This window comes from Micromesistius poutassou (assembly GCF_964030765.1).
Source record: "Micromesistius poutassou genome assembly, chromosome: 4".
In the NCBI taxonomy this organism is placed as follows: Eukaryota; Metazoa; Chordata; class Actinopteri; order Gadiformes; family Gadidae; genus Micromesistius; species Micromesistius poutassou.
In genome coordinates, this window is record NC_140274.1 from 1,951,972 (window position 1) to 1,975,464 (window position 23,493).

The following is a 23,493-nucleotide window of genomic DNA, read 5'->3' on the forward strand; positions in this document are numbered from 1 at the left end:
GGAGGAGCTCAACGCGAGGAGTCTGGCGTACGACGAGGTGGCCAGAGGGCTGGTCGACTGGGCTCCGCTACGGCGCGGGGGGGGGGAGGAGGTGGAGGAAGACGAGGAGGAGGAGGAGGAGCAGCGGGGGGGCAGCAAACCCCAGGCCGGCCAGGTCCTGGACTACAGCGATGACGGAGAGGACGAAGACCACGGGGTGGGGGAGGAGGAGCAGGACGAGGAGCAGGATGGAGAAGGTCTCTTTGCTAGAAGGGCCACCAACCCCCACCCTACAGAAGACGCAGAGGACATGGCCAACCTGGTGGACTACTACCTTCTGAAGGTCCTGGAGAAAACTGAGGAGGAGGATAAAAGAGAGATAAAGGAGGAGGAGGAGGAGGAGGAGGAGGAGGAGGAGAGGGCAAAGAGGAAGGTTTCTCAGTTCCAGTACTGGGACAACAGAAGCCCACAACAGGACATGCACCAACTCCTCCGACTCTCACAGAAGTACCAGATCCCCCCTGAGGAGCTGCTGGCCCTGGTTAAGGCCGGGGACAGGAGCCGGCCCAGGAGCCACACCACGCCGCCTCAGAGCCGCGGGCCGGCCAGGGCGCACACCAGAACCAACAACAGGTACCTCACACCCCAGCGGCAAAGCAGTTACAAGGCGAAAGACGCGAGGACGCTGGAGATCCTGAGCCTCCTGGGGTTAGGAAGCGCAGGGGGCCCAGGGCCCCTGAAGAGGCCCCCGCCGTACCAAGTCTCACAGCCACGCATTCAGCCCCAGCCGAGGAGGCAGGAGAAGTACACTCCGTCACAGAGCCGCGGAGCACCCAGCAAACTAAAGCACAACTACGACGACAACGGGGGCGAGGACCAACTGGCAGCGTACCTCGCAGCAAAGATCCTGGCACAACATCCCGCCACGCCCATGTACAACAAAAAGACGGGCCAGAAACGAGGGGCCCAGGGCTTGGCGGGGCCCGACGAGGACGAGGAGCAGGGAGGGCCGGGCTCCTTGGAGCAGGGAGGGCGGGGCTCCTTGGAGCAGGCCGTGCAGGACTACTTTGATCAGATGGACTCAGACAGAGCAGCACAGCAGCAGCAGAAAAGACAGTCGGAGCGGGAGGGCCCGGGCGGGGCGGAACAGACACGCGGCCTGGACGACGACGCGCTCATGAAGATGATGACCCTCCTGACCGAGGACCAGGCCAGCCAGGAGAAATGACCCCCGCAGGGCCAGGCCTCACCGCGGGCACTGTATATACACACACATTATATATTGTTTTGTTGTAGAGGGATTCTAAAAAAGTATTTTGAAAAGAAATATGTATAGAACAATGCAATCAAATCTTTGGTCAATTCTGTGAAGTACCTGACTCATTGGTCCTATCTGAGCAGAGATGGTAGCTCATGTTTGTATTGGTGAGTACTGTTCGGTAGTAGTTGATTGGTCTAAACCTATAGCCTACACCTGACTCACCATCCTTGCATTTCAACGCAGAATCTGTGTTTGATTCCTCCCTTGTTTTTGGTAATTAATTCCTATAGGTGTGGTCATATGTGACGTACATTGGGTAAATAAAGCATTGACTTTATTTTTTCCTTACTGTGTAGTGTTTACTTATTTGTTGTCACGTGAACTTGATTAAACTAGCTTTACCGCAAGGCAATTGAGCAATATGAACCAATGGAAACCAATTGAAATGAATCACAATGTAACGATAGCTTTCATGTTTAGTTAGCAATTGAGTTTCGCTTTGGCCTTGGTACACATGAACATATTGAAACAGCTCTTTATTAATACAAAATACAAGTATTTAAATCAAAAGGGAAACTGAAATGGTGGTTACAATAGATCAAGATTTGTAAATTTAAAATTTATTAAATTGAAGTTTATTGTAAATACATTCATAAATATGGAGAATTAAAAAAGGCACTGTCAGCATATTTGATTTATACTTCGAATACAAGAAAATTGATCTACCATATGCACTTTGATTACCTGAAGGTTTTCAAACATTCTAAAAGATGACCAAATTCTCATCACAACATCAACCTTCATAAGCAGGTTCTGACAGGTATAAAAGGAATCTTCACACTTCCAACACAACTCAGAAGGTTGGTTTGTTCATGTACTCTTCCAATGTCTGTGAAGAAAGAAGAACAATGACTTCTTGAAGCATTTTCCATATCAGAGGTATACCATGTGTACTTGTCTTACTATTACTACACACTCAATCTACAATTCACTGCACCTCTTGAAGTACATCTGCATCCTCAATAGCTACTCCAATATCTATTTTGGAGGTTTCCAGAACTTCTCCTCCCATCAGGAACTCATCCAGGATGTAATAGGCCTTCTCAAAGTTAAAGATGAGGTCCAGTTCACAGACCTGAGGGAAGCCACAACACAATTCAACAAAGAAGACGTCACAGAAGCATGTGCAAAAGAATATTGCTGTTTCAGAAGAAAAACAGGAGCACAGGCAGGAACCAACACAGAGGAACCAACACACAGAGGAACCAACACATAGGAACCAACACACAGAGGAACCAACACACAGGAACCAACACACACAGGAACCAACACACAGAGGAACCAACACACAGAGGAACCAACACACAGAGGAACCAACACACAGGAACCAACAGACAGGAACCAACACAGAGGAACCAACACACAGGAACCAACACACAGAGGAACCAACACACAGAGGAACCAACACACAGGAACCAACACACACAGGAACCAACACACAGAGGAACCAACACACAGAGGAACCAACACACAGAGGAACCAACACACAGAGGAACCAACACACAGAGGAACCAACACACAGGAACCAACACACAGGAACCAACACACAGAGGAACCAACACACAGAGGAACCAACACACAGGAACCAACACACAGGAACCAACACACAGAGGAACCAACACACAGAGGAACCAACACACAGGAACCAACACACACAGGAACCAACACACAGGAACCAACACACAGAGGAACCAACACACAGAGGAACCAACACACAGAGGAACCAACACACAGGAACCAACACACAGGAACCAACACACAGGAACCAACACACAGAGGAACCAACACACAGAGGAACCAACACACAGGAACCAACACACAGGAACCAACACACAGAGGAACCAACACAGAGAGGAACCAACACACAGGAACCAACACACAGAGGAACCAACACAGAGAGGAACCAACACACAGGAACCAACACAGAGGGAACCAACACAGTATTAAACCTAAGTCTCTATCTGGCTGTATCACATCCTGGAATAAACCATCTATTCGACCCTCTGATCCAACCTGTCAAGTTTCCTTGATTTCCACTTCAAGAATTACTACTACGATGAAAAATACACAACACAGAGTCTATACGAACAGTTTAGAAAAGCTAACAGATGGCTGAACAAACTCTTACATTGCCAAAGTATTTGTCCAGCAGACAACCAGACAGGAACCAACAGACAGGAACCAACACAGAGGAACCAACACACAGGAACCAACACACAGGAACCAACACAGAGGAACCAACACACAGGAACCAACACACAGGAACCAACACACAGAGGAACCAACACACAGGAACCAACAGACAGGAACCAACACAGAGGAACCAACACACAGGAACCAACACACAGGAACCAACACACAGGAACCAACACACAGGAACCAACACACAGAGGAACCAACACACAGGAACCAACACACAGGAACCAACACACAGGAACCAACACACAGGAACCAACACACAGAGGAACCAACACACAGAGGAACCAACACACAGGAACCAACACACAGAGGAACCAACACACAGAGGAACCAACACACAGGAACCAACACACAGAGGAACCAACACACAGGAACCAACACACAGAGGAACCAACACACAGGAACCAACACACAGGAACCAACACACAGGAACCAACACACAGAGGAACCAACACACAGGAACCAACACACAGAGGAACCAACACACAGAGGAACCAACACACAGGAACCAACACACAGGAACCAACACACAGGAACCAACACACAGGAACCAACACACAGAGGAACCAACACACAGAGGAACCAACACACAGGAACCAACACACAGAGGAACCAACACACAGAGGAACCAACACACAGGAACCAACACACAGAGGAACCAACACACAGGAACCAACACACAGAGGAACCAACACACAGGAACCAACACACAGGAACCAACACACAGGAACCAACACACAGAGGAACCAACACACAGGAACCAACACACAGAGGAACCAACACACAGAGGAACCAACACACAGGAACCAACACACAGAGGAACCAACACACAGGAACCAACACACAGGAACCAACACACAGGAACCAACACACAGAGGAACCAACACACAGGAACCAACACACAGAGGAACCAACACACAGAGGAACCAACACACAGGAACCAACACACAGAGGAACCAACACACAGAGGAACCAACACACAGGAACCAACACACAGAGGAACCAACACACAGGAACCAACACACAGGAACCAACACACAGGAACCAACACACAGAGGAACCAACACACAGAGGAACCAACACACAGGAACCAACACACAGGAACCAACACACAGAGGAACCAGGAGGATGAGTAACGAGGCTCTGGGGACAGGAGGGACGGTCTGACACCATCAGACAGGACGTGTCAGAGTCTGATGTAGAATGTTAGTGTATTTTAGTGTCTCTCTTTCGTCACATTTCTTAAGTCTATGAACAGGCCAGTGCCTCTCCAACTGATACCAGGTCTTATTTACAACATTCCTCCATTTGTTATGTCCCAACGAGGACGAACCAACCCGGTCGTCTGGGCCATAGCCAGGGCCATATACCTTATCAAGGGAGAGACTGCTTCTGTTCTTTTGTTATTCATGTTTTCTTTCCTATAATACTCGCCTCAAACCTTTGGTTCGGAGAGAAGAGGGATCAACAGCCAAGGAGCACGTCAGGAGACTGCTCCTCACCACCTACACTATAGAGTATTCAACCTAAGTCTCTATCTGGCTGTATTACATCCTCGAATAAACCATCTATTCGACCCTCTGATCCAACCTGTCAAGTTTCCTTGATTTCCACTTCAAGAATTACTACTACGATGAAAAATACACAACACAGAGTCTATACGAACAGTTTAGAAAAGCTAACAGATGGCTGAACAAACTCTTACATTGCCAAAGTATTTGTCCAGCAGCTCCACCAGACAGGAACCAACAGACAGGAACCAACACAGAGGAACCAACACACAGGAACCAACACAGAGGAACCAACACACAGAGGAACCAACACAGAGGAACCAACACACAGGAACCAACACACAGAGGAACCAACACAGAGGAACCAACACACAGGAACCAACACACAGAGGAACCAACACACAGGAACCAACACACAGAGGAACCAACACACAGAGGAACCAACACACACAGGAACCAACACACAGGAACCAACACACAGAGGAACCAACACACAGAGGAACCAACACACAGGAACCAACACACAGAGGAACCAACACACAGAGGAACCAACACACAGAGGAACCAACACACAGAGGAACCAACACACAGGAACCAACACACAGGAACCAACACACAGGAACCAACACACAGGAACCAACACACAGAGGAACCAACACACAGGAACCAACACACAGAGGAACCAACACACACAGGAACCAACACACAGAGGAACCAACACACAGGAACCAACACACAGGAACCAACACACAGGAACCAACACACAGGAACCAACACACAGAGGAACCAACACACAGGAACCAACACACAGGAACCAACACACAGGAACCAACACACAGAGGAACCAACACACAGGAACCAACACACAGAGGAACCAGGAGGATGAGTAACGAGGCTCTGGGGACAGGAGGGACGGTCTGACACCATCAGACAGAACGTGTCAGATGGCTGAACAAACAGGCTCTTACATTGCCAAAGTATTTGTCCAGCAGCTCCACGTAGCGGTGCAGTACCTCCAGGGTGAGCAGCTCGTTGTCCTCAGCCTCCATCCCAACACAGAAGTACAGACTGGCATACCTGGGAGGAGGGGAGCACTGAGACACTGTACAGGCTACCATCGTCCACTATGTGGTCAAACACATTGATAAGGGTACACAACCATTCATTAGTCAATGCATTACCTAACAGATAATCAACAGTAAACTAATGTGTCTAGTAATCATTTACTAAGGTTGCTCATGTCTACTAATTGGATTCATGTTAACGAAGATGACCTGTATATACATTAAACATATAGTTTTTCAAATATGCATTCAACAGTTAACGTGTATTCTTGTTATTATGCATGTTAATGTGTATTTTCAGTAACTAACATATTACATTTATGCAACATTGATGAAAGGCTACCCATGAATCATTGCGGTAAGATCAGTATCTGACACCTTCATAGCAGCGGTTGAGTCAGGACCTCTTATCAAAATAATTGTGAGTTAGGTGTTTTGTGAGCCACAATGGATGGAGCTTTGTTACTAAGCCTTATTATTGTATGCACAATAATAAGGTATGTTTATACATGACACTATCGGTTGTCCTACATGTTATTGTAGGCCCAGTTTAATATTTAACACCGTTTTATACAATATATGTAGTGGGGGGTCCCAGCTCAGTCACTCTATATGCTATGGGGTCCTTGGCCTAAAAACGTTGAAGACCCCTGCCCTAACCCTATGATAATGTTCTATAATCATGCTTATTACTGCAATAACTAATGATGACTTATGGTTAGTTAATGTACCTTTATGTGTAAAGTGCTACCAAAACATGTTTAGTCAGCACTAAATAATGGCATTTCCATTTGTGTAATTGTAAATGTAATATGCATTACCATGTACTTATGTGAGCACATATTGATGCAAATGTACTTTGATCATATTCAAATTAAACTGCATATAAATGGCATGCATTTCTTTTTTCCTTTTTGAATCAGTTACTTCTTGATGAACTATCTGTATCCATGGTGATTTATACTGTACTGAGTAAGTTGAGCTTTAGGGGGCCTGGCTGCTGTGACTGGCCCTGGGAGCTTTAGACAGCTCTGTGTGGGTGTGAGCTCTCTCTGTCTATCTAGACCTTTACCCTGTAGCCCTCATAAAACCATTCGGAAAAAGTCTGTGTGTGTGCGTGTGTGTGTGTGTGTGTGTGTGTGTGTGTGTGTGTGTGTGTGTGTGTGTGTGTGTGTGAGTGTGAGTGTGTGTGTGTGTGTGTGTGTGTGTGTGTTGTGTGTTTGTGTGTTTGTGAGTGTGTGTGTGAGTATGTGTGGGTGTGTGAATGCATTGGACTAGATCAAGGTGGTTAACCATAAGGTATTATTATTATCTCAGGTTAGAATTAACTTGAGATAAAACATGCAAGGTACACAGTTACTCAGCTCTAGACAATGGATGGAAAAACAATTCAAACATTTAAAGTTTAACTGAACCTTCCCAAAATAACCAGACTGAGAATAGGAAGAATGGGCCATGACGGGGCGTCCTATAGCCACCTTTATCTTAACTGGTCACATGACGGGGGCGTCCTATAGCCACCTTTATCTTAACTGGTCACATGACGGGGCGTCCTATAGCCACCTTTATCTTAACTGGTCACATGACGGGGCGTCCTATATCCACCTTTATCTTAACTGGTCACATGACGGGGCATCCTATAGCCACCTTTATCTTAACTGGTCACATGACGGGGTGTCCTATATCCACCTTTATCTTAACTGGTCACATGACGGGGGCGTCCTATAGCCACCTTTATCTTAACTGGTCACATGACGGGGCGTCCTATATCCACCTTTATCTTAACTGGTCACATGACGGGGTGTCCTATATCCACCTTTATCTTAACTGGTCACATGACGGGGTGTCCTATATCCACCTTTATCTTAACTGGTCACATGACGGGGTGTCCTATATCCACCTTTATCTTAACTGGTCACATGACGGGGTGTCCTATATCCACCTTTATCTTAACTGGTCACATGACGGGTTGTCCTATAGCCACCTTTATCTTAACTGGTCACATGACGGGGTGTCCTATATCCACCTTTATCTTAACTGGTCACATGACGGGGGCGTCCTATAGCCACTTTATCTTAACTGGTCACATGACGGGGCGTCCTATATCCACCTTTATCTTAACTGGTCACATGACGGGGTGTCCTATATCCACCTTTATCTTAACTGGTCACATGACGGGGCGTCCTCTGGTAACTCTCCTGTCGACGATATCCGAGGCAAACGCCGACAATGGGCCTACTAATAATGGGATTGCCCTGCCTCGCATTATTTACTCCCGGGAATTCTCTCTCCTGTCGGCCTAACGCAAGTAACCTGAACGCTGGATTTATATTACCACTTGGATTTTTACCATCGAGGATTAAGAAATCAAATAAGAAGAAGCGCGGATCCAGAGGAGGTGATCGGAATCGATTAAGGAGACGTGGGAGACGCCACCCCTTACCAGTGATCGCCCTCTCGAATGTGCGATCAACAATAAATTAGATGAGCTAACACTTCGCATCAAATATGAGGAGGACTTCAGGTGCAGTAACCTCATTTGTTTTACTGAAACTTGGTTGAAGCAGGACTGTTATTTTAGCGTTGACGGAAGTTACAAAAATCTATCGGAGGTGGCCTTTGTATTTTGGTGGACAATAAATGGGCGACGCAATTCACTATCTCGGAACAGATTTGTACAAGAGACTATGAAATCTTAGTGGTTTCATTCAGACCATTTTACTTACCCCGAGAGTTTGGGCAGCTGACTGTCATATTGGTGTATGTTCCCGGCCCTAACAACAAAGGCAGCTGAGCGCATATCGGACTGTTACAACAACGCGCTCTCTCGATCGGCTGACCAACCCGTATTTATTCTAGGGGACTTTAACACACTTTCCCTGTCAGCCTATCTACCAGCACTACAACAATATATAGATTGCCCAACCCGCGCATCTAACATCCTGGACCACTGTTATGGCAACATAGAGCACGCTTACAAGGCTAGGTGCCGCCCCCCTATTGGGAAATCAGATCACAATGTCGTACACTTGTTGCCGAAGTACAGACAGCTTGTGAAGCGCGAAAGGCCCACCATAAAAATAGTACCAGTATGGAATGAGGAGACATTGGATAAGATAAAATACTACTTTGAAACCACAAATTGGGACTTATTTTTCTACTCATGTAGAGACATCCATGAGCTAACATACTGTATCACTTCATAAATACAGTTCTGTGTGGAACTTGCAATTGAAACCAAAAGAGTTGTACTATTTCCCAACAATAAGCCCTGGCTAGATAGCCCTGGCTATCTATCCTGGCTAAGACTTAAAAACGTGCCTCAATGAGAAAAAGAAGGCTTTCTTAAAGGGTGACACTGAGACGATCAGAGCCATAAGGAAGGAGCTTAGGGCGAAGATACAGAGAGCTAAAATGGATTTTAAAAATAAAGTGGAGGAACAATTCTGCACAAGCAACCCTAAGCAAGCGTGGGAGGGGCTCAATAAAATGATGGGCAGAGATCCCAAAAAACGGGGATACAAATATGGACATTACCTTCCTGAACAAACTAAATAACTTCTATGGAAGGTTTGACTCTTCTGATAGCAAAGACAAATGCACCGTCGTCTGCACCGACATACCGCAAACCACCACGATTCAGCTCTCAGAGGAGGAAGTTAAACAATGCCTTTTAAAAATGAACCCACATAAAGCGCCTGGACCTGATGGCCTCCGTGGAAAAGTACTGAAGGCATGCGCCACTGAACTTGCATCAGTCCTCACTCGCTTATTTCAACTTTTACTGAGCACCTGTACTGTGCCAGATATGTGGAAGTCATCAATTATCAAGCCACTACCGAAGAAACCTGGATCCAAAGAATTGAATGACTTCCGCCCGGTTGCCTTGACCCCTATTTTCACCTTTATCTTAACTGGTCACATGACGGGGGCGTCCTATATCCACTTTTATCTTAACTGGTCACATGACGGGGGCGTCCTATAGCCACCTTTATCTTAACTGGTCACATGACGGGGCGTCCTATATCCACCTTTATCTTAACTGGTCACATGACGGGGGCGTCCTATAGCCAGCTTTATCTTAACTTGTCACATGACGGGGGCGTCCTCACCTCTTGTAGACGATCTTCAGGTCCCTCCACTGGAGGAAGTTGCAGGATCGCGGGGGCCGGCCCACCACCATCAGAGTCATGTCCCGGATCACCTTCCTCTTGAAGCGCTCGCTCACCGGTGTGAACCACTTCTGGAGCCGCAGCCTGGACTGCCGGTTGAACAGCAGCAGAAAGTGCATCTGGGGGGGGGGGGGGGGCAGATTAAAGCATGGTGACCTGTGAAGGACTGGGATGAGGGGACACAGCTGCTGGCGCTGGAGGGACGAGAAGGAATCCATCTTCATCTCGGTGTGTTCAGCAGGTCTCCAGCAGAGCCAGGAAGGACACTGGACTTCATGGAGTCAGATGGAAACTAACACGCTCCCCTAAGCCTGCCCCTTTTCATTGACCTCAGAAACACGTCCAATAACCTCTCCATATGTAAGAACCTTCAGCAGAACAGCCCACATAGTCATCAGAGATCTCCCTCAGGATGAAGTTGTGTTCTTTGAAGTAGTACTTGGTTTTTAATCTAGTAAAACTTTGTTAAACGAAGCTTCATGTAAAGCTTCAAATCATGGTACCTATCATGGTAGTGGGGGTCATGGTATCATGGTACCTATCATGGTAGTGGGGGTCATGGTATCATGGTACCTATCATGGTAGTGGGGGTCATGGTATCATGGTACCTATCATGGTAGTGGGGGTCATGGTATCATGGTACCTATCATGGTAGTGGGGGTCATGGTATCATGGTACCTTTCCAGACAAAGAATGGTAGCCAACGACTTTGTGCCGATGCAAATCCAGATGTCTCTTATTTACCCAAATCCGATCACAGCATTTTATATTATTGATAACAATAATTGTATTGGTTACCTTGGAAACCAGGTAGGCTATCAGAAAGCTGCTTTTAACTTGTTGGGAACACAACTGGGAGACAGTTGAAAGTTAGTCTCGGTAATGATGTGTAATGAATGCTCATGATGTCCTCAGGCGTAGGGATCTGTCTTGTGGTCTCTTCCAGCCCCCATATACATGCTCCCCATCATGAGGAGTATGAATATTAATCATCTCTGTGGAACCAAACGACCCAGACGCTTTGAGCTCCTCTACTTCTTGTTCTGTGGACAAAATTACATTTTATGTGTTACATTTGAACCGATAAGGAGATCCATCTCTATAGATCAGACCAGAAGGAAAAGCCTTGATGTCCACTACGACTGGTGAGGTTTACAGCTCACAGCAACATGGTAACCGGACCTGTGCTCCACCTCACTATAATATCATAATATATCATATAATAATAATAATATAATATAACATAATATAATAATACCACATGATGGTTCCAAGGTAATCCATCCACCTGGTCTCTAGTAGACTGGACCATTGAAACCCCCATTTCTACTAGTCCTACAAGTCTCCAATGTCAGCCACCATAATTCAATCCAAAAAGGGAGAAAATACCACTCCTGTGTTGGCCCATCATTCTCTTTAGAATCAACCGTTAAGCCCTTCCACTTCCATCTCCAATGCTCCTCTAGAAGATCAGCTCCCTCTACTGCTCACGTCCTCTTGGCCTCCTAGACGTCCCGGGGGCGTCCCTCTAGACGTCCCTCTAGACGTCCCGGGGCGTCCCTCTAGACGTCCCTCTAGACGTCCCGGGGCGTCCCTCTAGGCGTCCCTCTAGACGTCCCTCTAGGCGTCCCTCTAGACGTCCCTCTAGACGTCCCGGGGCGTCCCTCTAGACGTCCCTCTAGACGTCCCGGGGCGTCCCTCTAGACGTCCCTCTAGACGTCCCTCTAGACGTCCCTCTAGACGTCCCTCTAGACGTCCAGGGGCGTCCCTCTAGACGTCCCTCTAGACGTCCCTCTAGACGTCCCTCTAGACGTCCAGGGGAGTCCCTCTAGACGTCCCTCTAGACGTCCCTCTAGACGTCCCTCTAGACGTCCAGGGGCGTCCCTCTAGACGTCCCTCTAGACGTCCCTCTAGACGTCCCTCTAGACGTCCCGGGGCGTCCCTCTAGACGTCCCGGGGGCGTCCCACTCCTCCAAGGTGGATCACAGGACACAGACGTCAGAGGACCATGTTAACAGACACTCCACTGGGAGGAAGATGCATTGGAGCTCTGCTCTGTCTACTGTGTCTGTAACTTGTTCCGACTCTCAATGGTTGTAATATTATTTCATTGCTGTTCGGCCACGTTCTGTTCTATAAGAAAATGTCAGAATACACAAACAGTGTATTTTTAACATTATTGATGTACAAGAAACGTGTATTGTTATGTGTTTTTTGCTATATCTGCGGGGGTGGAGGGAGTGTTCAGACATTGTGGTTCACAAGCGATACAGATATCTGGGAACACCTGGCCTAAGACAACAAGTGCACTCAGAGCTTAAGCTAAGCTAACGTGTTTGCTATTGCTCTGCCCTGGGACAGGCTCAGGGAGAGGGTGTGGTCAAAGGCTCTGGTGCCTGGGGCCCCATAAAGGCAGCAGTAGCTACCCTGGTGTCCAGAGGACGGGGGGTGGACAGGACTATACAACACCAAGTGGGAAAGCTGGAGATCATTTATAAATAAGACTCTCATTAAAGTCATGGTGCCTGAATTGCGTGTATAATAAAAAGTGCTTTAAACCAAATGATCAGGTTCTGTGAAATAGCTGTCCCTGAATCATTCATAATTCATAAACTTAACAGGGAGAGAAGAGCAGAGTAGATGCTGAACGATATGTATAGTCATATGTAGGCCTATGTCTGTTTGGAAAACTAAGACAGACCATTGGACAGACTCACTGGAGCATTTCTGGGTGTATACTAATCGACCACACGAAGCTAAGACATTCATCAAGGAAGTGACAGCGGTCCACATGTGGTTAATATGTAGCTTGTATGCGTAGATTACTCAGACAAGCATGTGCTTACAACTGAAGCTGAATCCATATTGTTTCCCATGGAGCCTCTCAGCAGGCCTATTGGGGCCGCTGAACCAATGAGGCTCTCTGACTTACGGAAAATTAATTTGCCCTTGAGCATCTGTCAACAGCGGATATTTGAACAATGAAATGTAGGCATTGGCTAAATTATGTTTTTGTGGTAGGTAGGTTATACATGTTTACTTTCTACATCAAATACTTATATTAACTACTACTACTTTTATTACTGCTATTTAAAAACAACGGAAAATAATAGCACAAATGATGTCTTGGCACTTGAACCCAACTCCAATAGGACTCGCAGTGCGCGCGCGCGCGCGTGCGCGTGCGCGTGTGCGTGTGTGTGTGTGTGTGTGTGTGTGTGCGCGCGGTGCAACCCTTAATCATAAAGGGTGCAGACAGGTTCAACGGCACAGGACGTTCAGCACAGAACGCTCAGCAGGTGTACATCCGACAGCCCGTTACGCACATCGCGTTACGCACAGATGTTACAGTGCGTTACACACAGATGTCACAGCGCGTTACACACATATGTCACAGCGCGTTACGCACAGATGTCACAGCGCGTTACACACAGATGTTACAGGCTGGTAGATGTTACAGGCGGACAGATTTTACAGGCTGGGTGGGCTTGGTAGGGCTATTACTCACCATGCTGACCCCGGATTAAACGACGATCCACGAAGTACAGGTCCCACTGCTACGGTTTATATCTGGAGACGCGACGACGTTGCTCGGCACCAGACCTCACTGGCTGAACGCGAAGGTGTCGCAACACCTGGGCATGACGCCGCGCCCCTCTCTACAGCGGAGGGTTCTGATTGGCTGGTCATACAGGTAGGCAGGCGGCGAAGCCTCTGCTTTCTAGGACTTAAGCTCAATCAAAGCTCGCCACCATCTCCAATTCGTACCATACATGATATAGCCTAACAATAAACCACGTGTGTTTTTAAATGCACAAAACTGTCACCGAACCGTGGACACTTTGTTCGCATGGAAATTTTAAAAAGGCGAATCTAATCAGCCATTTGTAGAAGCTAAACCACTAGGGGCCGCTAAGTGCCCAGCGGAGGTGTGGCCCCCCTGCGGTGATGGACCAGCCCCCCGGGGCGATGGATCAGCCCCCACGTGGTGCTAACCCTATTAAAGCGGAGGACGGAGCGCACCGAGGACCGAGAGGAGAAGGACCATGTCTCTGTACCGCAACTCCGCCTGGTTCCTCAAGGGAGTGACCGAGTTCACCAAGTGAGTATCCTCTTAAAACTTAGTGGAACTTAGTGCTTTGAAAAAACTGTGTTGTTCGTTTGCTTGTTTATAGGAAAATAACACAGGCCTACTACTAATACATATCCATCCAGCGATAAAGGACACGTTTGAAGAGGCCGTCAGACAAAAAATGGTTAAACCTTCTTATTTCCTTCTACCACATTCTCCCTTCTCTTCTCATCCTTTGACTCTTGGTTATGTGCCAGTTACCATCCCAGGGAGCAGGCCTACGGTCTCCCCGTGTGGAGCGCTAGAGGTAGAACGGGCTGTGGTCATAGCTGAGGGGGACACGGTTGACATATGATACGATTGTACATTTGAGAATTGTCAGATAAAGAATCAAGACAAACATACTAAAAGAATGTAGACCTTAACAAACATGAGCTTAATAAAACCCTAATTCCACATGAACCTGAGTGCCTCTAAGCAGGGAACAGCTGCCGTAGCCCCATGTTGGTTTACATGTAGTCAGAGGGACACCTCGGGGATCCAACCAGCAACCTGCTCTACCTCCTGAGCTACTGTCGCCCTGTGTTGGCCTGAGGCTCCTGAGGCCCCTGGGGCTCCTGGGGCCCCTGTCCTCAGACCAGCACTCTGCTGGGGCCCCTGTCCTCAGACCAGGGGTTCCTGGGGCCCCTGGTGGATGTGCTTTGTTCTGTGTTGTCGTTCTCTCCTCCAGAGAGACACACGTTGACCCCGGTGCTACTGGCTCTCTCTGACACCAGTGAACAGAGCGTCCATTAAGCCTTTCTCCCCCTCCTCCCCCTCCTCCCCCCTCACCCCTCACTAAGGTCTCCTCAGGACAATGGGACTAATTGAGGCTCTTGATGACTCGCACAAACACGCCGACACTGCTGATCCTGTGGGGGCCCGGGGCCTCTCTGTGTCTGTCCCCCTGGGGGTCTGGGGGCCCGGGGCCTCTCTGTGTCTGTCCCCCTGGGGGTCTGGGGGCCCGGGGCCTCTCTGTGTCTGTCCCCCTGGGGGTCTGGGGGCCCGGGGCCTCTCTGTGTCTGTCCCCCTGGGGGTCTGGGGGCCCGGGCCTCTCTGTGTCTGTCCCCCTGGGGGTCTGGGGGCCCGGGGCCTCTCTGTGTCTGTCCCCCTGGGGGTCTGGGGGCCCGGGGCCTCTCTGTGTCTGTCCCCCTGGGGGTCTGGGGGCCCGGGGCCTCTCTGTGTCTGTCCCCCTGGGGGTCTGGGGGCCCGGGGCCTCTCTGTGTCTGTCCCACTGGGGGTCTGGGGCCCGTCTCTCTGAGCCTGTGTGTGTGTGTGTGTGTGTGTGTGTGTGTGTGTGTGTGTGTGTGTGTGTGTGTATGTGTGTGTGTGTGTGTGTGTGTGTGTGTGTGTGTGTGTGTGTGTGTGTGTGTGTGTGTGTGTGTGTGTATATGTGTATGTGTGTGTGTGTGTGTGTGTGTGTCCTCTAGGAATGCCTTCATATCAGCGTCCAAGCGGTTTGTGGAGAAGGACCTGGAGGTTTCTGTGGCCGGCCGCTCCTTCATGATCACAGGAGCCAACAGCGGCATCGGCAGGGCCACAGCCATGGCTATCGCCAAGAAAGGTAGGGCCCCGACCCTCAGCCCCAGAGGGCCCCTAGCCTCAGCCCCAGAGGGCCCCTAGCCTCCTGAGAGAGGGCCCCCAGTCTCCTGACAGAGGGCCCCTCCTGTCAGCCACTGAGGGCCCCTAGAGGGCCACCATTCACAGATGACCATTCATAGATTCTATTGTACTGTACATAATATTTCAAAAGCCAAGATATTATAGAGTTCTATATTATTTAGTTATACTAAATATTAGTATTAACAACTGACCCAAGATTTGTATCACCATGACATTCCATTGGTAACATTTGCTTAACTAATTTCCTCAGTTATTTGTCAGTTGGTTAAGCTTACCAAACGACAAGCATACACTTTATAAGTTTAAGGGTTAGCCTGCAAAACATAAGCACTGAAATCAACGTAATATTTGAAAAGGTACCAGTGGTATTTTCTAACTCGAATATGTATAATGCTGTAACGCAGCCGACCGCTACTGGAACCAGCCTTTGTAAACCGAAGAAAATAAAACCCACATCTGCCTCCCAACCTGCTATTATAAAATGGTGTTTGAAGCTGTTATTACACAGAATTCAATTTATCAGTTTAATTTATGCCTATTATCAGTACTAGAATAAGGAATTAGGACATTAGGAATAATCCACAAAACAATGCATAGTCAATGTTTGTTGCTTCCTTTATTACAAAAACATGATTACACAGAAAACAGACGGAGCCCCAGGGGACATGAAGGATTTGGTTTTATTCTTTTCGTGGCCTCGAAATACTTCTCCTTATATTGTTTTTAGTGAGAGAAATCTAAATAATACCCTGATGATTTCCTTGCAAACTATTATAACTATTATATTGGCCATATATTGGATATTGGCCATTTCATGATGAAGCGGTAAGGCCTCCCGGATATGAATTAAACAAATATATTTTGTTTAAGAAAGAAATAAGAAATTAAGAAGCTGATTTTCACTAACCTCTCCACAAATCCCTGAAAAAAGGCAGATCCCTAAGCGTCTACACCCAGGGTTCAAGAGGGTCCAGAGGGCCACTACCACTCATGTATTCTCAGTACTCCTCTAAGTCTGAAACAGATACACACACACACACACACACACACACACACAGACACACACACACAGACTTAATACACACAGTGATAAATGAAGGTACAACCTTCAAGACCAAGGCCCGACACGTGGTGACCTGTGCAGTCAACCACATTCACAGACTACAGTCTATTACACACATAATGTCTAATCCTCTAATACGTTAACTGACTCTTTATAGGCAACTAAAAACGATGACGTTTATAATAGGTCACAGAGCCAGCCTGTTGCTTTGACCAGCAGAAACAACTGCACAAATGAGCTATTTCTGGACTGCCAGTCCAAAAGGACGAGGTCTAAGACACTGAAAGTGGGCAGGAACGTTGAAGTAACACAAACACTGTTGCTATAATACAAAGAAGAGAGAGTGAAGGGAAGCGCCCACGATGAGGACCTGCTGTCTCTCTGCCAGGCGGGACCGTCCACATGGTGTGCAGGAACAAGGACAAGGCAGAGGAGGCCAGAGCGGACATCGTGAAGGAGTCCGGGAACAAGGTAGCGTCCACACCGACACAAACGCCTGCCGTACCCTCTACACCCGGGATGAGAAAGGGTCTGTCACTGACATGAAGCTCTGGTCCATCTAAACGACGTTCATGCTGTGTGTATGTCATCAAAGTCCCACTCCTCCCCTTACAAGGAGACATCAGGGAACTGCTGGTCAACCCAGTACACACACGCGTGGAATACCGCTGGGGGTCCTGGCCGCTCCACCACAGTGAGGGAAGATATGTTAACCCTAACCCTAACCCCTGATTCTGACACCTCTGTTGTGTTTATGAACCTCCAGGAGATCTTTGTCCACATCCTGGACCTCTCTGAGACCAAGAAGGTGTGGGAGTTTGCAGAGTCCTTCAAAAGGAAGTACAAGTCCCTGAACGTATTGGTGAGAGACATGAGAATATTACTAAGAACTATAATATAATAATAATAAGAAGAAGAATAAGAATATACATTTCTCACACTGCTTTACAGAGACAGATAAGACACAAATCTGTTTATGACATCAAAGCACAATATACAAACTTAAGTAATAAACCTGTGTGTGTGTGTGTGTGTGTGTGTGTGTGTGTGTGTGTGTGTGTGTGTGTGTCCAGATCAACAATGCAGGCTGCATCATGAGCCAGAGGGAGGAGAACTCAGAGGGGCTGGAGAAAAGCTTTGCCAGCAATGTCCTGGGTGAGCAGTATACACACACACACACACACACACACACACACACACACACACATACACATACACAGGCACACATACACACGCACGCACGCACGCACACACGCACACACACACAGAAATACACACACTGGGGTAACGGCTGATTGATAGTGTCTTGTGTGTGTGTTTAGGTGTGTACATTCTGACTAAGAGTCTTATTGCTCTACTGGAGAAGAGCGCCGAGCCAAGGGTGGTGAGTATTCAAACCTATGGCACACACACACACACACACGCACACACACACGCACACACACGTACATGCACACGCACACGCTTTAGTGAAGACATAGTGGGACATCTAGGTGCAACACCTTGTTGCACCCTAACGTGTTTACACAACATAGAACACACAATATAGAACACACAATATAGAACACACAATATAGAACACACAATATAGAACACACAATATAGAACAGCTGTACACAATATAGAACACACAATATAGAACAGCTGTACACAATATAGAACACACAATATAGAACAGCTGTACACAATATAGAACACACAATATAGAACACACAATATAGAACAGCTGTACACAATATAGAACAGCTGTACACAACATAGAACACACAATATAGAACAGCTGTACACAACATAGAACACACAACATAGAACACACAATATAGAACACACAATATAGAACAGCTGTACACAATATAGAACAGCTGTACACAATATAGAACACACAATATAGAACGGCTGTACACAATATAGAACAGCTGTACACAATATAGAACACACAATATAGAACAGCTGTACACAATATAGAACAGCTGTACACAATATAGAACACACAATATAGAACAGCTGTACACAATATAGAACAGCTGTACACAATATAGAACAGCTGTACACAATATAGAACACACAATATAGAACAGCGGTGTGGTAATGCAGCGGTGTGGTAATGCAGCGGTGTGGTAATACAGCGGTGTACACACAGCACTTCACACCTTCTATGACCCAGTCACCACTTCAAGCTGTCTCTATTTATTGAAGTTGCTAGTGGTCAATATTTGACCACTCCCCCCCGGGTCTCCCCCCCCCCCCCCCCCCCCCCCCGGTTTCCCCCCCCCCCCCCCAGGTCACGGTCTCCTCAGGGGGCATGCTGGTGCAGAAGCTGAGGACCGGGAACCTGCAGACGGACCGGGGCCGCTACGACGGAGCCATGGTCTACGCCCAGAACAAGGTGAGGGAGGGGCCCAGGACCAGGTGAGGGAGGGGCCCAGAACAAGGTGAGGGAGGGGCCCAGGACCAGGTGAGGGAGGGGCCCAGGACCAGGTGAGGGAGGGGCCCAGGACCAGGTGAGGGAGGAGCCCAAGAACCAGGTGAGGGAGGAGCCACGGTTCAGACAGAACCAGGTGAGGGAGGGGCCCAGGACCAGGTGAGGGAGGAGCCACAGTTCAGACAGAACCAGGTGAGGGAGGGGCCCAGGACCAGGTGAGGGAGGAGCCACGGTTCAGACAGAACCAGGTGAGATCAGACCAAGCAGCAGCCATGAGCACCTGTTTGTGAGCCAGGCCGCTGAGACCAGCTGAGACCGACCCCAACCCTAGTCCTGGGCTTTGAGGCCTGGCCGGCGCAACGTGACCTGCCACCTTTCTGAGGCCACTGGACCAATGGGGATCTCCGTCTCGTAACAAAGCAGACCATTGGTTGGGGAGGACCTTGAGGCGTGTTCATCTTGCTCTTTAGGGATCCAATATTAATACTGTTAATGAATGATTACGCTTTAGTCATAGACTAGTGTGAAGACACCCCCAAATGGGTTGTGTGCTGAACAATGTGTGAGGGGCCATGTGGTATACAGTCTATGGTTCAGACAAGGTGAGGGCGGAGCCTTCATACACCCGCTGTCAGGGGAGAGACGCGTGCCACCACGGATTGTCTGTCATCACCACAGATGTCCGTCAAGCATTCTTCCAGTGAGGCATGGAGAGGGGTGCAATGAGGGGGCAAATATCTGGTTCCTGTGTTGTGTAGGTTCCAGGGGTAATGGTTGTGTGTATTGTGGAGCTAGCCTGCAGCCGGACTAGGCAGCACACTGAAGAGAGACGCACGATCAATAGTTCTCTGGTGAAGAATTGGTGCACAATTCTCTCAGCAAGTCAGTATATATATAACAATGACATTTGTACCTGTTCAAGTAGGAGCTAAATCGCTTTGCCATATATACAAATACGGTGTACTGACACAAGAATAGACACATGCTTAAACCACACACAAATGGGTCTCCAGGCAACCGGTCTCCAAGAACGAAAGCAATGTCACTAGCTCACACTGGAACGTACAAGAATGTACATCAAAATGATACCCATCGAAAAGATATCCATGATAGAAGGATTTGACGTGTGTGTGCGCGTGTGTGTGTGTTACAGAGACAGCAGGTGGTCATGACAGAGCAGCTGGCCAAGAGCCATCCTAACATCCACTTCTCCGTCATGCACCCTGGCTGGGTGGACACCCCAGGTACCCCCCCCCCCCCCCCACACACACACACACACACAGACACACCTACACACACACACACACCCCCCACACACACACACACAGACACACCTACACACACACACACCCCCCCCCACACACACACACACAGACACACCTACACACACACACACACACACACACCCCCCCACACACAGACACAGACACACCTACACACCCCCCCCCCCCGCCCCCCCACACACACACACAGACACACCTACACACACACACACCCCCCCCCCCACACACACACACACAGCCACAACGTGTATACCTAGATGCCCCCCCTCTCTCCAGCGGTGGCCAATGCCATGCCAGAGTTCCACAGCTCCATGAAGGAGAGCCTGCGGAGCCCGGAGCAGGGGGCGGACACCGCCGTCTGGCTGGCCGTCTCCGACGCCGCCGCCACCATGCCCAGCGGACACTTCTACCAAGGTAGGCTGGGGGCCCGGGGCCCGGGGCCACCACCAACCGGTACAGGGAGCCACCCATAGCATCATGCTGTTACACCTACCAGGATCATCCACTCAGACTCCTGATACACACCAATCAGAGTCCTGATACACACCAATCAGACTCCTGATACACACCAATCAGAGTCGTGATACACACCAATCAGACTCCTGATACACACCAATCAGACTCCTGATACACACCAATCAGACTCCTGATACACACCAATCAGACTCCTGATATATACCCATTATAACTGACTTCAGGTGACAGGTTTTTTTTTTTTAACCAAGGTCAGTGCCTCAGCCCTCTGCTCAGGGGGGGACTGGGAACCAAAGCATCAATGAAGGAAGCCAGAGCAATAGAAGAAAGCATGATGCACCATTCAGATCAAACAGGAGGAGAATACATCAGCGCCCTGGAAACAGAGATACACAAGAGAGGCGTGGAATAGGGCATAGTCGGCCATTGTGTGTGTGTTAGCTTTGGTGTGTGTTTGGGGGTGATTGGCCTTGAGAAGGGGCTGGTTGTAGGCCATTGTGTGTGTGTGTGTGTGTGTGTGTGTGTGTGTGTGTTGATGGCCTTTGTCCACAGCAGCTGCAGCGGGCAGCTTCGGTGCCAGATAGTGCCTCAGATTACAGTGTCCTCCTGCAAACTCCCACGACACAATGGTCCCACTGACCTCTGGGGTCAGGGCCTCGCTCAGCGGAGACAAACAAGAGGGCCGCTTCATGGCTCCGCTCCCCCAGCGTACATTGTGGAGACATTCACGCTGGCGAAAGCAATCTTATGGCTCTGTTCAGTCAAGCGGACGGAAACATTTAAACCGCCCATTGTCCTCGTTGGCCGACAGACCCGGGATGTTCTACAGTCTTAACTCTTACAGCGTGACCTTGTGTGTACCCTCAGACCGTAAGATGGTGTCCGCCCACCTGCCTCTGGCCTGGACCCGCAGCTCTTCCCTGGAGGAGCAGAAGTTCATGTCTTCGCTGGAGGACTTGGCCAAGAGCCACCAGGCCCACTGAAGGCCCCGTAGACCCTCCTGGGTAGTCACCGTGTGAGGCCCTCAGGGGCCACGCAGCGGCACTTCAGGACCTCCGTCTGTGCACTGGCTACAGTAGCATCAGTAACTTAATGAGCTGGTTTCCCCTCTACGCTCTAAGGCGTGTTACAGCGAGCACTAACACCAAGCTAAGGCTTCCTAACCCAGGGACGTACAAAGACATCAACATTAAGCTCTTTTTCTTCCTATTCATTTTGGAGTTGAGCCGTTATCACAAGGAAAACTTTGTCAGGACGGTTCAAATCCATTTGGAAAAAAAAATACAGCCTTCCCTTTTACTAAACATCCACGATTTGAAAGTTCACAAACTTGATTTTGTATTTAAATATGTTTATATGTTTGTGAAGGTCTTATTTATTGATTATTAATTACTACCTGAATACCTTTGAAGCATGTTTTATCAGTGATGCTGCACTGAGTCTTTCTGAACATAAACTAAAATGAGAGGGCAAGTTTATCGCACACAGGTGCACAATAAGTCTCGCCCTCCTATCACACTTAGTGACTTCAAGAAAGTTGTCAATCAGATGGGAATCTGATGTGACCAGTCACACACTGTCACTCTCACCCCCACACACAGTGCAGGTGTCACAGGTCCGTCCTCGGCCACACACTCAACGTGACCTTCTAGTCTCAGCCCACCCCTCATCGCTGTTGTCCTTGTCTTTGTCTCGTCAAATGTCTGTTTTTTTTCTCTTTAAGCGTGCTGCTGTTGTGCTTCTGCTGCTGTTGCTTCCTCACCTGAGATCAGACTGGAGACGTCCTGTTACACCCTCCCCCCCAGGCAGCATCACACTGGAATCGTGCAATATTAATGTTTCTTAACCACTAGTAACACGTTGAACTTGTTCTGTACACATGCTCGATTGAGATAAAATAACATCTGTGAAAACTCTTCTTCTTGAGTCTGCTGTGCTTTGTGAAGAAACGTGGAGATAGATTGTTTGTAACGTCTTTATTTAGTGTTGTTTAGTTTCTCTCTCCCAGACCCACTGGGACAGGGGAGAGCTACATGTCAGTATCATCAGTCTTAAAAATACTATTATTTGAGATATACAACAGAACACATTGGAAGGGTTTGTCTTATACAAGCGGATATGGGAGAGAGAGCTTACGAAAGATGGAGAATCCCAAAAATGAGTTTTAGTTCTAACTACATATGCAACACTACATTTTGCATTGTTGCAAAAACAAAGAGTAGACCTTTTCACTAAGAAGTAGATCATTGATACTACTGCTGTTGGTGAAGT

The 23,493-nt window shown here is 48.2% G+C and overlaps 2 protein-coding genes across 2 annotated transcripts; one reads left to right on the forward strand and one right to left on the reverse strand.

Moving 5' to 3' along the window:
* Positions 1 to 2,093: 2,093 nt before the first annotated feature.
* LOC311342125 (AP-1 complex subunit sigma-3-like) lies at positions 2,094 to 10,365 on the reverse strand (the record flags this gene model as incomplete). Its single annotated transcript, XM_084466962.1, has 4 exons — positions 2,094 to 2,129; positions 2,238 to 2,375; positions 5,979 to 6,087; positions 10,187 to 10,365. The coding sequence occupies 4 exons, from the start codon at positions 10,363 to 10,365 to the stop codon at positions 2,094 to 2,096; spliced, it is 462 nt and encodes a 153-aa protein (XP_084323088.1).
* Positions 10,366 to 14,292: 3,927 nt separating this feature from the next.
* dhrs12la (dehydrogenase/reductase 12-like a) lies at positions 14,293 to 22,205 on the forward strand (the record flags this gene model as incomplete). Its single annotated transcript, XM_084466669.1, has 10 exons — positions 14,293 to 14,348; positions 15,788 to 15,921; positions 17,432 to 17,514; positions 17,810 to 17,905; positions 18,117 to 18,198; positions 18,366 to 18,427; positions 19,325 to 19,429; positions 20,619 to 20,709; positions 21,025 to 21,162; positions 22,090 to 22,205. The coding sequence occupies 10 exons, from the start codon at positions 14,293 to 14,295 to the stop codon at positions 22,203 to 22,205; spliced, it is 963 nt and encodes a 320-aa protein (XP_084322795.1).
* Positions 22,206 to 23,493: the final 1,288 nt, after the last annotated feature.